Below are 16762 nucleotides of genomic sequence, written 5' to 3' on the forward strand. Positions count from 1 at the left end.
CAGAAGTATTTAGTGTTAACCTTGGAAGTGTATACTCAATTCTGACCGAACTAAGCCTCCCAGAGCAAAATATACACCAGGAGGCTTAGTATGGTCAGAATTGTGTATCCCCACCAATTGGAATGTGTGCAGAGTGAGGGCAACCAAGATGGGGTATGGTTCAAGGAGCCGGGTATGTTTCGCCTGGAGAAGAGGAGGCAGGATTGTTTTGTTCTGCTCCGGAGGGTAGGGCTCAAACCAAGGGCTTTACAAAGGAGATTCCGACTCCACATCAGGAAGAACTTGATGACAGGAAGAGCTGTTCGACAGTGGAATGGACTCCTACTAAATGTGGTGGACACTGGAGGTTTTTAAGCAGAGGCTGGATGGCCATCAGCCATGGTGGATGATCTAGTTGAGATTCCTGCACTGCAGAGGGCTGGACTAGATGACCCCTCGGAGCCCCTTCTGTGCTTCTGAGGCAACGTAGCACTCGCAGTGTGTCTGGCCCAGCCTTTAGTTTTTGCATTAGAAGCTGTCGAAAAGCCGCCTCAAAGAGCTCTGTGGATCGGCCAAGTCAGCCCGGAAGCTGCTTGGTTTTGTGCTTGCGTGTTAGTCTTAAACTTTCCGCAAGTCTATGAGCACGCGGACTTCTGCCGGACTCCTTTTCTCGGCGCACCCATTGGCTCCCGCGGGGTTTCCATGGCAACGGATCCCCTGGCTTATCCGAGGCGCTCTCATGGCGGCCGCGACGCTGCCTTCCTCGTCCTCGGGAGCAGCTGGCGACGGGTAAAGCCCGGAGAGGTCGCGTTTTGGAGGGCAGCTGCTCCCCTCCTTCCGCTTTTTCTCTTGCCCCCCCCGTCCCCTCCCCGCTTTCAGGATTCTTGCCTGCGCTGGCGAGGGAGGGGGGAGGAGGAGGCTCGTGGCTGCAGCTCGGACTCCTGGGTTCCCTAGAAGAAAAGTGGGTGCGCATGCGTTTGTTTTGGTTTCCACCACCACCACCCCGGGTTGGTGACGCGTGTCTGCACTGTGACCAGTTCCTCCCCCTCTATCCCACCCCCGAGGAGGAGCCCTGTCCCAGCTGCACCACGGAGGCAGGCAGAAATCCAACAGGTGCTGCTGGTTCCCACCATCAGCCCATTTCCGTGCAGAAGAGAACTTCTCTGCCTGCTCCGTTTCTGCCCCCAAATGCATCTGTCAAACGCACAGAGCAACCTTTTCATCTAAATAAAAAAGGTGTCAACCAGGCATAGATGATCTGCTCGAAACCCCAGTATAGCAGGCGATGAGGACATGTAGATAATATGGAAGTGAGTCTCTTGCCGCAATCATTTGGCCTAAGGAACTGGCTTGCATTTTTCTGGTGGTGGTCAGTGACAATATTGGGGGGAAGAAGCGGGGCAAAAAATGTGGGCAAATTGCTTTTTTTCCTTCTGTTTTTTGCAGGGGTGGGAGCTTTGCCCCATTAGTATCTGACTCTTGGGAGAGAAATGTTTGCTGGATATAATAGATTTTTGAATTAGAATAAACCCATCTAGTTCAGAAGAACATCCTCCTCCTGAATATATTTAGAACTGTGTATGATACTGTCAGCTCCTTGGAGGAAATACAGGATACAAATAAACAGCACCAATCCTGGGCATGTCAACTCAGAAGTCAGTCCCATTGAGCTCAATGGAGCTTGTTCCCAGGTATACAGTACAGTGGTACCTCGGTTTATGAACACAATTGGTTCCGTAAGTCTGTTCATAAACTGAAGCGTTCATAAACTGAAGCGAACTTTCCCATTGAAAGTAATGGAAAGTGGATTAATCCGTTCCAGACGGTCCGCGGAGTAACCGTTCATAAACTGAAGCGAACTTTCCCATTGAAAGTAATGGAAAGTGGATTAATCCGTTCCAGACGGGTCTGCGGAGTAGTTAAACTGAAGCGTTCATAAACTGAAACATGGGTGTAATTGGTTCCGGAAGTCTGTTCATAAACTGAAGCGTTCATAAACTGAAGCGAACTTTCCCATTAAAAGTAATGGAAAGTGAATTAATCCGTTCCAGATAGGTCCGCAGCGTTCATAAACCGAAAATTCATAAACCGAGGTGTTCATAAACCGAGGTTCCACTGTATGTGCATAGAATTGCAGACTCAATGACTTTGAGGAGTTATTTGCCCAGCTGCATGAGAGAGAATCATGATGAGCTGTCAGAGGATGTAACTTGGAATTGTCTATATGAATGAAAGACAGAGGAGCAGAGTCAGAACTCCTGGGTTCTTTCAGAACACACTGATTTTTGTGATAGAAAATGGGAATTGGCAATCAAGACTTCTGAGTTTCTGTAACTGCTCTGTAGAGGTTTTGTGGTTGGAGGGATTTAGGTCAGGTGTGAACAGACTCCTAGAGAATTGGCTCTGGGCTGAAACTATCTGCAATATATTTCATTTTGTACATTTTCTCAACCTTTCTTCCAACCATCGCAGCATTCAAGCCAATTCCAAATGGCTGGATGCCCACTACGACCCGGTGGCCAGCCTCTACACATTTTCCTCTTGCGTCAGTAAGTCTGAGTTCGTTTTCTCTCTCCTTAATAAGCATTGTCTCTTTCCTGTTTTGATGGCTGAATATGGCGATCATAATGTATAGTGGTTGAGACAGGCACAGTTTTGACTATCTGCTGGTTCTCCCTGGGTTTGCAGTAGGTAAAAGCATATTTTGTTTTCCGCACTGCAGCACAAGCAACGCCTACTTTGTGACAGCTTGCTTTGGTGGAAGTGGTTAAGGAAGGAAGGCAAGGATAGGTCCCAGCAGACTTGAGTGGTCTTTGGTGGGCCCTGTCCTGCTACAATGCGCCTTGGTGGGTTTACCTGACAGCAGAGCTCTGAATCAGTACCAGACAACTGGGAGCCATCATATAGATTTCCCAGAATGCTCCTTAATGTAACATTGCTCTGGACCATTGTGGGAATAATGAGTGACTCAATCTAAGAACCACTCTTTTTATAAGACTGCATCCTCTGTCCTGGAATTTGTTGCCTCCAGTCCCAGACATGTGGGAATCAGATGTGGCTCAGTAGTATGGGAAATGCTCTCTGCACGTGTTCAGAGCTGTGCCTGTCCATTGGGAGGGAGGCATCCAGCTTCTACCCATGGCTGGACAGGCAGGCAATGGCCAGTGTGTGGCCAGAACATGCTGACCAGTGCCACCATCTGGACCTCTAAGAAGAAAAATTGAGGGAGCGGCCTGAGAAGCCCAGTAGAAGTCAGTGCCAACAAAGTTGATCATCCACATTGATCAATGGGGGGTTGGACTAGATGACCCTGAGGGTTCCCTTCCAACTCTACGGTTCTATGATTCTATGGCTGTATGATTCAAGCTCATCAGAAGACACCCCATCTTCTTCTGGGCAGTATTGGAGTCGAGGCCAATGAAGCACCCCTCATTCCCACATCAAGAAGCGATGCCATTGTGGATAACTGAGGTCAGCATTGTTGATCCTCATGCCCACCAGAAGGTGTGCCATCCCCTTATGGTCAATGTTGGCCTCACCATGTCACCCTTCATTCCACCAGAGGGCGCTACACCACTGTGTGGTTGAGGAAAGTGTAGCGCCAACCACATTGCATCCTTTCCTCACCTGCTTTTACTTCTCCTGGATGGTGGCGATTCTTCTGCAGACACTTGGTTGATTTTAAAGCTTTCAAGGGTTGGGGGAGGTGTGTTATTCTCCCACAGTGTCAATTCAAGGCATCTTTGGGTTTTTGGCAAAGTCTTAATATTTCCTTGAATTTCAGGATTCTGAGTGGGTTATTTCTTCCAAACCAGTATTCAGATTATAGGACAGGTACTATAGTACTTAAATTCTCTGGTATCTACTTTGTTTGCTTTGATTTAAAGGTAAAGAAACACATGGAAAGCCGCAGGACAATAGTAGGGGTTCTCCAGCAAGGGAAGTCACTCACTTCTGTGGATCTCATGAAAGCATATAGTTAATTTTCCCTATTCAAACAGCTCCAGAGAAGCTCCTTCCATTCCAGCATTCGAGTTTCTGCTAAAGCTGTGTGCCTCCCTGTTGACTTACCTGCGTCTGCAGGAGACTTGCATTAACCTATATATTTTCCTAGCAATTCTGTTGTTTGCATCTGTCTATCTCGGGGGACAATGGAGGGGTGCGCCTCTGGGGGTGAAGTCAATTGCAGGTGACTTTACTTTCAACAGGGGATGTTGCCTGGTATCCTTATAAAAATAGTAGCTTTGGGGGGACGGGACTCCTCTGCCCTCCCTCCCCCCCTGCTTCTGTGTGGGTCTCTTTAATTGGGCTGATACAAGTTCTGCTGTCTTTTCCAGCCTTGGCTGACTTGCATGGTGATGGAGACTGTAAGGTAAGGGAACTGTCACTGTCTCATCCACAAATCCTTCTCTTGTACTACCTATATTCATCACACCTGCAAATCTGTTGCCTGTTGGGTACCTCTTCCCTTCTTTCTCCACCTCTCTGGGTACCTCTTCCCTTCTTTCTCCACCTCTCTGTCTGGTCTAATAGGCTATTATTGCATGAATAAAATTTTTCTTGTGTAGACTTTTAAGTGCACGTTCCTAGTCTCCTCTTTGTTCCTTTTGCCTGCTTGCTTTTAGGTTTATCGGTTTAGGTTTCAGAGTCTCCAAAGGGACACACATATCCTTGGGCATCCTTCAAGGGATTTTGCTTTGTTTTTGCTTTCCCCCTTTCCCAGCTGGTGGTGGGCGACCTGGGCCCTACAGGACACGAGATGAAGCTGAAGGTGTACCATGGCATGGACCTCCTGAGCGAGAATGTCCTGTTGGACTTGCCCACAAGTGTGGCTGCCTTCCTGATGGAGCGTCATGAGCTGTGTGTTCCTGCTGTGGGGGTGGCTGCCGGTCCCTACATCTACGTGTACAAGAACATGCGCCCCTACTTCCGCTATGCTCTGCCCCCCTTGGAAGTCAACTCCACAGAGAAGGATGTCTGGGAGCAGGCAAAGGAGGTGAGAAGGAGGAGGGAGGGCTTGGGCAAGCTGTCTGCTAGCCAGAACCCCTTTGGTTATGGGTCTTTAGGTACCTTCCCTCCCATCCTTCTGGCCTGAGGGCCAGTGTGGTTGGAGCAGAAGTGGTAAACGTCCACCCTCTCTGCCTGGCTCTCAGGTCTGTCTCAAGGCCATAGCCTCCACCCCCAGACCATACCCTTTACTAGACCTGCTTTTCACCCTTCCTGGGTGCTTTTGCAAGGCTGGAATATGTTTGATGATGCCTCTTGCTTGCCTGTACGGAGGGCAAAAATGGGTTGTGTTGAAACTGCATGAAAATTTGCACCCCTTGCTCCACCCACTGCTGGCTCTGCCCACCACTGGACCTTAGAAAGTTTCTTGGGATGGAATGTGGCCCTTGGACTGGAAACAGTTTCCTATCCCTGGGTTAGAGTGTTGAAATGGGGCCTGGGAGACCAGGATTCAAATTCCCACTCAGCTGTGAAGCTCACGGCTTGGGCCAGTCGCTGTCTCTCAGTCTAACCTACCTCGCAAGGTTGTTGTGAGGATCAGATGTGAAGGGGGAGAACCATGTCTGCCACCCTGAGCTGCTTGGATGAAAAGTGGGATATAAATGCAGTTGCTTAATTAATTGCAGTACAAATCCCTCTGGGTTTCTGATTCAGCACCAGCAGTCCTTCTTAAGTCTTGGCTCAGCTCTGTAGTGTACGCCTGCCTCTCTTGTAGGGAGCAGCAGTTGACTGTCCTCCTTCTCTCTTGGTAGGACAAGGTTGACCTTCTGTCAATGAAGGAGACACTGGAGATGATCCGGTAAGGAGCTCTGAGGCTGGGCAGGGCGAGACCAGGTCTTCTGAGCCATCTCTAAACATCAGGAGGATAAGCAAACAAAGCTTGGGGGTCAGCTAGGGGCTGGTGGGAATGGAGAGCATGCCAGGAAGAGTGGGGTTTATTTCTTACATTGGCATGCAAAAAAAATATGCTTTATAACACACTTTTTGGTCACCACCCTATGTCTGGGCTACGAAAGCTCCCATTTAATTGATTAGAGAAGCAGAGGCTCAGGGCGAAGAAGCTTGCCTAGGGCTCTGTGCTTCAAGACTGCTCTGGCATGAATGAACCACAGAAGCCCAAGGCCCTCCCTCCTGACTTGCCTGATGTGTCTCAACAGGGAAAACGCAGACAGAGAAAATACGGAGCCGCCCTTGTCAGTGCAGTCCTTGAGGTGAGTTCTTTGGTGTGGGCAGGGCTGGGGATCTCCAGGCAGGGCTGGGAAAAGCTCCTGCCTGAAATCCTGGAGAGCTGCTGCCAGTCAGTGTAGACAATACTGAGTTAGATTGGCCAGTGGTCTGACGCGGTACAAGGCAGCTTTGGATGTTCCTATAACACCCACTCCACCCCAAGTGTCCTGCTTCAGGCTGGATGGGAACACAGCTTTGATTGTGAGAAAGGGTCTCCTTTTTTCATCCTCTCTCTGTTGGAGGTCCTCTCTCTCTCTCTCTCTCTCTCTCTCTCTCTCTCTCTCTCTCTCTCTCTCTCTCTCTCTCTTCTCTCCCTCTCCCTCTCCCTCTGTGTGTGTGGGTGTGTGTCAGCTGGGGCCCTGGGCTCCTTTCATCACCTTCCCCATCTGCTCTGCAGGTTCCTGGCCCTTGACCCTCCTGAGATGGAGTCGTTTGTGAACCAGTATAAAACGCAACCGCTCAAGCGCCAGGTGCATACTCTGATATTCCATATCCACTCCCGCCCTGAACATCCCAGAAGAGGAGGAGGGTTGGGATGCTGCTCGGCTGATCCAAGGCCAATACTGCCAACTCTTCCCTGAAGCCAAGAATGGCCTTGCTGAGATGGCACTCCTTTTAAAATCACAACTTGGGGCAATCAAGTAGCAAAAGGGTTAGGCACAAGGTCCCCATGCCCCCAAGTGTCCCAGATTTGAAGTGCACTTACAGAACCAGTAGCCCATGGCTGGGAAACATATCCTAGTCCCTTAAAGTTCACCTCTCTTGATGCATAAAGGTGCCCCTTTGCCCCTCCCTACCTTTCAGTCACTGATTACCTGCATGACTACCCTGAAGAAGAGTGTGGCAGACGAGGGCTCTATCAGCTGCCTGGTGCTTGGGACGGAGAACAGCGACATCATCATCTTGGATCCTGAGCCCTTCAGTATGCTGGTGCAGGTGAGGCCCTGGAGAAGAGTGCTCTGAAGCTCAATAGCATGCTTATTTCAAGAGGCGGAGGAGAGGGCCATTTTGCTCTCTGTCTTATGTCCTTTGAGGCTAAGCGGAAGCTGCTCGCTCTGGTGTTCCTCACAATCACAACAACCAGTTGCAGAATTGAGTATTGGAGTCAGGACTGAGGAGATCTGCTTTTAGATTTACTCCCAACCCTGAAGTTAACTGGGCAATCTTGGGCAGCCATCATATTTCAGTCTTAACCTACCACCGAGGGGTGTTATGAAAATGCAAAGGGAATATCTCTACATATTTCCTCCCTGGGAGGAAGTGTGGGATACAAATGCAATGAATGAAGAAAAATGATAAGCTGTTGGATTCACCATTTCATGCCGTGTAGGCTAGACCATGAAGGCGATTGGGTCACCGTGCCACCAACCGCAGTCTGGCTTTTGCCAACCTCAACTTCCCTGTTTCCTTACTTAGAAGGGTGGCTGCACCTGTCTGACTCCAGTTACTGTTGTCCTGTGCCCTATCAGTTCCGGTAAGCGCCAACCTCCACTGATTCCATGGCTTCTGGTTTAAAAATGACGACAAAGAGCAGGTTTCTAGATTTTGTAGGTTTGAACACTGTGGCCCATGTCTGTGAAATCTCAGGAGCCTGAGTTTGAGTGGCAGGGATATTGGTAATGAATGGGGGTGTCTGTTTCAACTAGCAAACCCTCAAAACTGTCCAGAGGTGACCACCCACTTGCCAATCCCATCCTGGTGAAGTGACTGTTTAAAAATGTCCCCCTTGCATCTGTCTCCTGCAAGGCAACATGCCAGGGAGTGGGGCAGTATCCGGCTTCAGCACTGTTTTTCTTTTTCAATGGCAGACAAAGGTACCAAGCGTGCCGGCCTTCCTGGACGTCACAGGGCAGTACGATGTGGAATATCGGCTCATTGTGGCCTGCCGTAATGGGTGCATCTACATCCTCCGCAGGTGGGCAGAGGAGGAGCTGCTGGGGGTGTTTTGGGAGGGCAGAGAGGGCCTGATGGGTTGAAGAGGGAGGCTGACATGTTTCAGAGCAAGCTGGTAAGAACATGGCGAGGAAAAGCCCCATATCTTATGCATCACCCATCTTGGCACTGGAGTTGCCTGCTTTGCTGACCGCGGGGAGGCCAGGCCTGGACTTGACCTGCCACCCCTGTCTTTCTCTTCTACGCAGGAACTCCAAGCGATACAAATACTGCATTGAGCTGAGTTCTCAAGCCGTGGGCTTGTCCTGGGTCCAAAAGAACATTGTGGTGGCCTGCTCCGACGAGACCCTTCAAAGCTTTACTCAGAAGGTTGTGGGGCCATGGGGTGGAGGGCAGCTTTAATTATTGGCCACAGCTCTGGCAATCGGCCTCACCTCAAACTGTCGGCTGAAGGCAGCAGTGCTTAACTTGAACCTTGGCTCACTTCTGGAACTCAAGGTGCATTAGAGTTAAGTGCATGGAGCCAAGGTGCATTGAAGGGCATTGTGTTGTGTATGTGTGTGTGTACTGTGGTTCCCAGGTGGTGCTATTGCTGTGGCCAATTCTGTTTTAAAGGAGGATCCTGTTAAAAGAAGGGTAATCCTGGGGTGTGGGGGGGGTGGCCTTTAATTAGCAAGGAACTCAATTGGGGACCAGGTCAAAGAAGCTGTTCTGTTGGGTTCCTGAATGTCCTGTTCTCGTGGCAGGGGAAGAAGCTCTGGGTGGTCCCATTGCCAGCCACCCCCATCACTTTGAGTCTCATAGATGAGAAGTTTCAGAGCTTCTATGCTGTGGTGGTCGCCTTGGCCAATATGGAGGTGCACATATACCAGGACAAGAACCTTGTGAACATCATTCAAACGCAGGTGAGAGGCAAGAACAGGGGGTTCCCACATTCAGGGCTGAATGAGGGCATTCTGGTGGTTTGGAACAGGAGCTACTCGCATCGTGGGTGGGAGAAGTGTTTGTGTGTGAGACTGTATGTTTGTTTGCTCTTATCTGATCCCTCACTCTAACGGGATGCGTGTTTGTCATCTGTGGGATTGAAACAGGAGAACTGGAGAATCGAGACTCCTTGATTCAGTTCCTGGGAAACATGGCTCCTGTTGAATGTGGGTCTGGCAAGGCATTGGAACTTGCCCTTGACTTGGTCACACCACCGGTCCTTCTTGCCCGGGATCCATTTTTAAACTGGGGATTCAACCTGGCACCTTCTGCATGCAAAGCAGAAGCTCCCTTGGTCCCGAGAGGCACCCTTCCTGCTGCAGATGGCCGCCCCTACAGTCCCCTCCTTCAATAACAGTGCACAGGCTGTATCCTCACTCAGCCTACCTGTTCAGGACCTGCTGTGGGTCATTCCTGGCCATTCTCAGCTCCTCAACTGAGCACACAGGGAGAGGGAGACTGTTCTCGGCAGAGGGAGGACCCGTAGGAGGTGAAGGAGAGCTGGCAGGGAGGCAACCTGGGAGGAGATGAGGTGCCCTGGGCTGGGAGGGTGGAGATGCGGCGAGAGAGCCATGAGAAGACAAAGAGCTCCCATAGGGAAGTGGGAACCTGCCAAAGACCAAGTCGCACCATTTGTCCATCTAGCTCAGTATTAGCTACCACTGATTGGTAGCTGCTCCCCAGTGTTTCAGGCGGAGGATATTCCCAGCCTTCCTCCTAGCTGGAGATGCCATTGGGGATTGAATCTCGGACCTTCAGCATGAAAAGCAGGTGCTGCACTACTGGCAAAGACCAAGTCAAAGAAAGGAAAGCTATACGGCCACACCAAAGACAAGCACACCTGTCTTCTCTCTGCGAAAAGCAGCAACCCACCTTCGTCTCTTTCTCTTGTTTCTGCTGCCAGGACGTTGTCAGCAGCATCTGCTTTGGCCGCTACGGGAGGGAAGATAACACGCTTGTCATGACCACCAAAGGTAAGAGCAGATGCTGTGTCAGAGCACTTTAGCCCGACCTTCTGCTGTCCCCCAGGGTGCAGCCAGATGCCTATGGAAGTAAGGTTTCTATGATGCAATGGCCCTGTCCCCAGCAGGTAGTATTCAGGGGTAAGCTGCACCTGAGCATGGAGGTTTTGAAAGCTACAGTTGTCTCTCCTGGTATGGAGCCCAGGCTGTGAAGAACAAGCTGCAGCTGAGAATTTTGCTGATAATACTCATCTCTCAGGCTTTCTTAGGGAGAAGTCATGTTGGTCTAAACTTGCTGGAGTGGGTTGTGTAGGACAGGGGTGGGGAGCCTATCAAGCGAAGGCACTTCCCTGTCCTACTTGACTCCTTGCCCCTCTGTCATTTCTCCCCTTCTCCTTTTTTATATTAAAAAATATTTATAGTTTTCAGATTTATACATTTCACTGATTTTACAGCTGTTTTGACATTTCAAAATTTGACTTCCCTCTCCCACTTTCTGCGGTTCCTTAAATTTATTTTTAATATCTTCTGCATATCCAAATTAGCTTAATTAGTTCATTTATTTATCTTCTTTAAATATATACTCTTATGAAACTGCGGGTTATTACAATAATTCTGCCAATGTTTTTATCTGCTTACAGTTTATCTGTAAATATTCCATAAACCATTTACATTCTTTTTTTAAAAAAAGTTCGTTATCATGATTTCTTATCCTTCCGGGAAGTTTTGCCATTTCTGCATATTCCATAAGTTTTTGTATCCATTCGTCCTTTGCTGGGACTTCTGCTTCGTTCCATTTTGGGGCAAGTAGCATTTTTACCGCCGCTGTAGTCGCATACATGAGTTTCTGCTCTTCTAGGCGGGGGCCTGATCATCAAGATCCTAAAACGCACCGCCACGTTTGACAAGCGCGACGCGGTTGTTGGAGCCCCCGTCGCCCAGAGCATCAAGCTCAACGTGCCCAAGAAGACAAAGCTGTATGTGGACCAGACGCTACGGGAGCGGGAGAGTGGCGTGGGTGAGTCGCATGAGCAGTGCGTCTCGGAGCATGGCAGCCTCTCTTACAGGCACATGACATCCTAGCCAGATGCAAACTCCTAGCTGTTTCCTCTATGGTCTCTGCATCAGACAATGTTTCCTCCTTACACATGTACAGGTGAAACTTGGAAAATTAGAATATCGTCAAAAAGTGCATTTATTTCAGTAATGCAACTTATTGTTTTTTTATTTTTATTTTAAATTTTACAAATGCTGACTCGCCGAATGACAAATAATTATAACTACAACAAATAAAGGCTTGACATATCTTGCTTTGCATGTCATGCATCTATCTCATATATTGGTTTCACCCTTTAAGTTGCATTCCTGAAATAAATGCACTTTTTGACGATATTCTAATTTCCCGAGTTTCACCTGTAGAGGCTTTAGGAATCTCTCTTTGAATAAGCCTCTAAAATGACTAGATTTTGTTTGTTTGTTTGACCATATTTTGACACAGTCGCAGCATTAGAATCTCCAAGAATTCTGCTAAACACAAAAGTCCCTGTTCATATTTTGTGGCTAAGAATACAGACTGGCATAGGAAGACCTTTATGTGAAGCGTCAGGAAAGAGATGCTCAGAATTGACTCTAGGACAGGCATCCCCAAATTTCGTCCCTCCAGATGTTTTGGACTACAATTCCCATCTTCCTCGACTACTGGTCCTGTTAGCTAGGGATCATGGGAGTTGTAGGTCAAAACATCTGGAGGGCCACAGTTTGGGGATGCCTGCTCTAGGACCTAAGTGCTCTAGCCCTGAGCTGTTGCACAACAGACCCCCTAATTTTGATGGTGGCACAAGGGAAGGTCTCGCCTCTCTCCTTCCTCCTCCCTGTTTCACTTTGCTTCCTTCTCCCCCAACCCCCTCGCCCAGCCATGCACCGGGTGTTTCAGACGGACCTGAGCCGCATCCGACTCATGGCAGCCCGTGCCTACGCCCAAGCGCTGCAGTGCAACATGACGCCCGTCTCCGAGTCGGCGCAGGAGCAGCTGAAGATGAACGCTGTGGTGAGGAGGAAGGGGAAGGGGGAAATGAACACACAATTGGTCTGAATCGAGGCAGGCTTCCTTAAAAATGGTGCCAATCCCTAGCAAAGAGAGGAAAGCTGGAAGGGTGACCCCAGGATGGGGTGAGGGGAGGAAAGGAAATAATGTGTTAAATCAGAGGATGGTGCAAGGAAAAAGGTGGGCTGCTTTAGAAAAGAGGAGTAAATCGGTCCCAACCAAGGAAGAGTGGATAACCAAGATGATGGACTATGCCGAAATGGCGAAGATGACTGTGAGGATCAGACACCAAGATAAGGAAAAATTCAGTAAAGAATGGGAAAAAATTATAGAGTATCTTAAAGACCACTGTAAATATTTAAAAAACATTAGCAGGATTGTTATAACACTTATAATGAAACAAGATTAAAGTTTAAAAAAAAGATAAAACGGATTGGAAAAATGTCATGAGATGCAATAGAAAGAATAATTAAAAATGGGAAACCAGGTGGGGGGAAGTCCAGGGATTCAAGTAATCTCAAATGTGTAAAAATTGAAAATGATTTAAATGTATAAGAATATTGTTTAAAATGAAAATAAGATAGTTATGAATAAATAAATGGATGGATGCAGTAAGTCAGGAATTCTTGAGAAGGGATGGGCTCTGCCTGAGCTGTTGTATCCAACTAAGTCATGCTCAGAGTAGACCCATTGAACTCAATAGACTGAAGTAGTTCAAGTTCATTGGTGTCAGTAGGCCTAATCTGATTTTGGGTCCCTTTGGATACTTGTTTATTGAGCATTCATGCTTATTTTCTTGCACAGACCTTAGGAGGAGGTTAGATTATATCTGGTCATTCTGATTTGCTTGCAGGAGTGTTTATATCTCTTCCCATTAATCATTTGTTCATCCCAGATATTTCCCTATCACTTTCCAAACCATAAAGTGTCCAGTTCTTTTTTTAAAAAGTGGATTTGTTATGCTAGGGCTGTGGCAACCTAAAGTTCCCATGTGCTTTTGAATCCCTCCTGCAAAATAGTGACAGTCCGGAGGCACCTTTGGGTTGGATATTACCCAGAGGCCCCTCTGGATAAAACATTGAGACATTGCTGAGATACTCCCCCCCCCCCGGTCCTCACTCCCATTTGTCTCACATGCTCAGTTTCCCATAATGCACTTCTCTCCCCTTCTGCAGGTCCAGGGCATGGGCCCCACCTTCAAGTTGACCCTTAACCTCCAGAACATGTCAGATACCCGTGCAGTCGCCAACCTTCTCATCAGCTTTCTGTATGATGAAAAACTCTATTCCATTGAGCATCCTTTCTTTAAGGTAATTCCATCCTTCTAAGTTGGATCTCGCCTGACGCCCTCTCCTAAATGTTTTGCACAGGCCCCCTGTACGGTTGTCCAGTGGCCTTCTCAGAGTAGGGGTTGCCATACGTCTGGAATTTCCGGGACATAGCTGGGATTAGGCAGTCGAAAGCAATAATAATAATAATAATAACAATAACAATAACAATAACAATAATAATAATAATAATAATAATAATAATAATAATAATAATTTATTATTTATACCCCACCCATCTGGCTGGGTTTCCCCAGCCACTCTGGGCGGCTTCCAACAGAAAAATAAAACAGCCTCCCTAAACAGGGCTGCCTTCAGATGTCATCTAAAAATCTGGTAGCTGGAAGCAGTGTCCAGGCAGGAAACACTAAGATGTCCTTGAAAATCCGGACGTATTGCAACCCATGTCAGAAGTGTAGGTTTTGGTGGATTTCCTTTAAAATAGCTCAAAAACTTATTTTTTTTTATTGAGATTTTGCAAAAACAGCTCAAAAACTTTGGCCAAAAACCCTAACTCAGCCTCACCTGGAGTCACAGAATTGCTCCTATGCTACACGCCTCCCTCCTTGGGCTCTTAGCCCAGCCTCTTCCCCGACACCCTGCTTGCCTCGAGAATTTCCTGCGTTTTTCTTGCCTCCCTGCAGACTCCCATGTTGGTTCCAGGATTGAATTACCCCCTGGCCACCTTTGTAGAGTGTCTGAGCGAACAAGGGACCTCGGATATTATTAAGGTTAGTGTTCCTGCTTTGATTCCCCACCCCCCTCCTGACATGCCTGCTCCTTGACTTCCCATGTCATTGATTTCCCAATTGTTTCAGTCGGGGGGGGGGGGCTTGCCTGTCAAAAAAAAAGCCTGCCGCCTTCCCAGCGCTTTGATCCCAGTTTGTATGCTGACTTGCAATCCAAGATGGCCGCTGTGTTGGCATGCTGACTACAGGCCCTCTTGCCTCTCCGCTTCGTGTTGCAGGTGTTCGTGTTGCACGAGGGGGAGCCTGAGCCGCTGCTGACGGCTCACATCAACATGCCTGTCAGCGAAGGCCTGGCGGCTGTGTGAGCTCGTTTCAAGGTCAAGCAGAGGAGGCGAAAAGGGCCAACCCACCTGTCGTCTTCTCTCTGGGCTGTGTGCCTCAGTCGTAGCATAGACTTTACCTCCTTCAGTTCTGGGAAGGGCCACCTGGAGAGGAGCACTACCCTAGGATAGCCAGCGTCATTTGCGATGGAGGTATGCGGAGTTCCTCCTCGCACTGAGGAAGAGCCCACATCCAGAGGCTGCCACAGGATTAGCCACAGCTCGTCTTCTGGGCCCAGAAATGGAGAGGAGGAACAGCAAATGAAGGCCAGTGGTTCAAGAGTCCAACAAATTTTATTTATTCTTATGTTTGACTTTGGGGCATGTATCTGGGTGAAGGCGTTTGGAGCATTGGAGAAGGATGTGCAGAAAAGATCAGGGGGCTTAAGCACCTCTGCTGTGATTGGAAGTTAAAACTTGTTGGACTTTTTTTCTTTAGAGGGGAGGGATATGGCCATTGATTGATGGGTTGAATTTATATACCGCCCTATACCCGGAGGTCTCAGGGCTGCTCACAGAACAAAATCAAAATATAAAACCACAAAATATATAATCAAAGTAAAAACAACACTCCAGTAACCCCTTTTGAGCATAAGGGGGGGGGGGGAGAGATGAAGGCAGAACTCCTGTGAGGCTGTTTCCAGGTCTGAATGAGTCCTCAGTGGGCTCTCCTTCTTCCCCAGAGCTCCTTTCTCCTGCCTATGGCTATTCCTGGCTAGAGCAATAGATGGTATCAAGCCACCATTTAAGATTTTGGACAGTGCCCTCACAATGCCCGATGCTTCCACTGTTCTGGAGCATAGTGGGAAATTTAATTCCGCTCAAACAGAAATGTAAGTCTACCCAATACACAGTGATGCACAGTGTGGAGGGAGTAGATGGGGAGAAGTTTTTCTCCCTCTCATAATGCTGTAACATGGGGTTATCCAGCGAAGCTGAAGGGGAGAGCGAGAGGCCAGACAACAAGAAGTCCTTCTTCACCTTAGACCTATCTTTTGGGCTCTGGGGTGCTGCAGACAAGGAGCAAACGCACTCGAGGTCTGAACCAAAGTTTGGTTTCAGGAAGCCACAGTCATCTGCCATAAAATTTTGAAATAAGCTGAAATACCGTGACAGCCCCTGCATTTGCTGAGTAGTTTTGATTTCTGAAAACCTTTTTTTTTGTTCTTTGCCAGTTATTATTATCATGATCATCACTCTACCTCTTGGGTTTAGCTGAATTTGGACCAGGAGCAGGTTCCCTCCTGCAAAAGCAGGTTCCCTCATATGACTTCTGATATCTTATGTATCCCTGCTGAAATCCAAGAAAGCCTTTGTGACCTTTTTCGTTGTATTTTATTTGAAGTCCTGCGAGTCAGTATCAAGTCTCATTATTTGCTCCACTGATATCTATGGTTGTCTTTTTATTTGGCATACTCCCTGTTCCGAGTTACTTGTGTTTTCTGTCGGACTAAACTGGAATGTAGAAGATAAGAATGAAAAAGACACTCCAAATGGCATAAAACATAGGAGATAGGCATGAAAGAACATGAATACTCTCTATGTTGGGCTTCTCAAGGCTGAGGCTGGTGATTTCTGCTCTAGATAACGCCACAGCTGGTGACTATTATCCTTCTTTATAAAATAAACACTAACACGAGAATTTAATTCTCAGGTTGTCTGGGGCAGGTCATGAAGTGGAAGAGATTGCTTTGAATCAATGCATAGTTCACAACAAAGCTTCTGTAGATTTAGATAGAATTTTGAATATATTTGGTCTGTCTCCAGATTTCACTTGCCTTTTGTTTTTCCAATTCTGTTATTCTGTGATCATATTGTGGTTTGTTGTACCATCTCATACAACACTGTTGAGATCATAAACTTTGGGTCGTTCTCCTTTGCGTTTTACATTGGGCTAAGCAGTTCGAAAGCATGTCAAAATGCAAGTAGATAAATAGGAACCACTACAGCGGGAAGGTAAACGGTGTTTCCATGTGCTGCTCTGGTTTGCCAGAAGCGGCTTTGTCATGCTGGCCACATGACCTGGAAGCTGTACGCCGGCTCCCTCGGCCAATAATGCGAGATGAGCGCGCAACCCCAGAGTCGGTCACGACTGGACCTAATGGTCAGGGGTCCCTTTACCTTTACCTTAAGTTGGCCTTAAAATCCTTTCCAAGTTTCAGAAGCTATCCTGGGGGAACATAGGAAGCTGCCTTATACTGAGACAGACCATTGGTCCATCTAACTCAGTACTGCCTGCACTGACTGGCAGCACCTCTCCAGGGTTTCA

At 47.9% G+C, this 16762-nt stretch overlaps 1 protein-coding gene across 4 annotated transcripts; it reads left to right on the forward strand.

Moving 5' to 3' along the window:
- Positions 1-672: 672 nt before the first annotated feature.
- Positions 673-16380, forward strand: BBS1 (Bardet-Biedl syndrome 1). Of its 4 annotated transcripts, none has more exons than XM_088659243.1 (17): positions 673-1289; positions 2452-2528; positions 4317-4351; positions 4703-4975; positions 5739-5785; positions 6144-6197; positions 6611-6683; positions 7018-7149; positions 8022-8128; positions 8355-8475; positions 8853-9011; positions 9995-10064; positions 10912-11070; positions 11966-12099; positions 13272-13406; positions 14069-14155; positions 14392-16380. In XM_088659243.1, exons 4-17 carry the CDS (start codon positions 4739-4741, stop codon positions 14476-14478), a joined length of 1602 nt encoding a protein of 533 aa, XP_088515369.1. In that variant the 5' UTR covers positions 673-1289; positions 2452-2528; positions 4317-4351; positions 4703-4738; the 3' UTR covers positions 14479-16380. The 4 variants fall into 4 exon arrangements, with proteins under 4 accessions (XP_088515369.1, XP_088515370.1, XP_034955012.1 ...); XM_088659244.1 differs by having other exon boundaries at positions 673-783; XM_035099121.3 differs by having other exon boundaries at positions 673-768.
- The last annotated feature ends 382 nt before the right edge of the window (positions 16381-16762 follow it).

The sequence above is a fragment of the Zootoca vivipara genome, chromosome 16 (genome assembly GCF_965207765.1).
Source record: "Zootoca vivipara chromosome 16, rZooViv2.hap1.1, whole genome shotgun sequence".
NCBI lineage: Eukaryota > Metazoa > Chordata > Lepidosauria > Squamata > Lacertidae > Zootoca > Zootoca vivipara.

Excerpts from the sequence above, each read along its gene's own strand:
- BBS1 (XM_035099121.3), top strand. The coding sequence starts at position 719 with ATGGCGGCCGCGACGCTGCCTTCCTCGTCCTCGGGAGCAGCTGGCGAC. Across the intron at positions 8,129-8,354 it reads TGCATCTACATCCTCCGCAG|GAACTCCAAGCGATACAAAT; the intron begins GTGGGCAGAGGA and ends TCTTCTACGCAG. Across the intron at positions 9,012-9,994 it reads TGAACATCATTCAAACGCAG|GACGTTGTCAGCAGCATCTG; the intron begins GTGAGAGGCAAG and ends TTCTGCTGCCAG.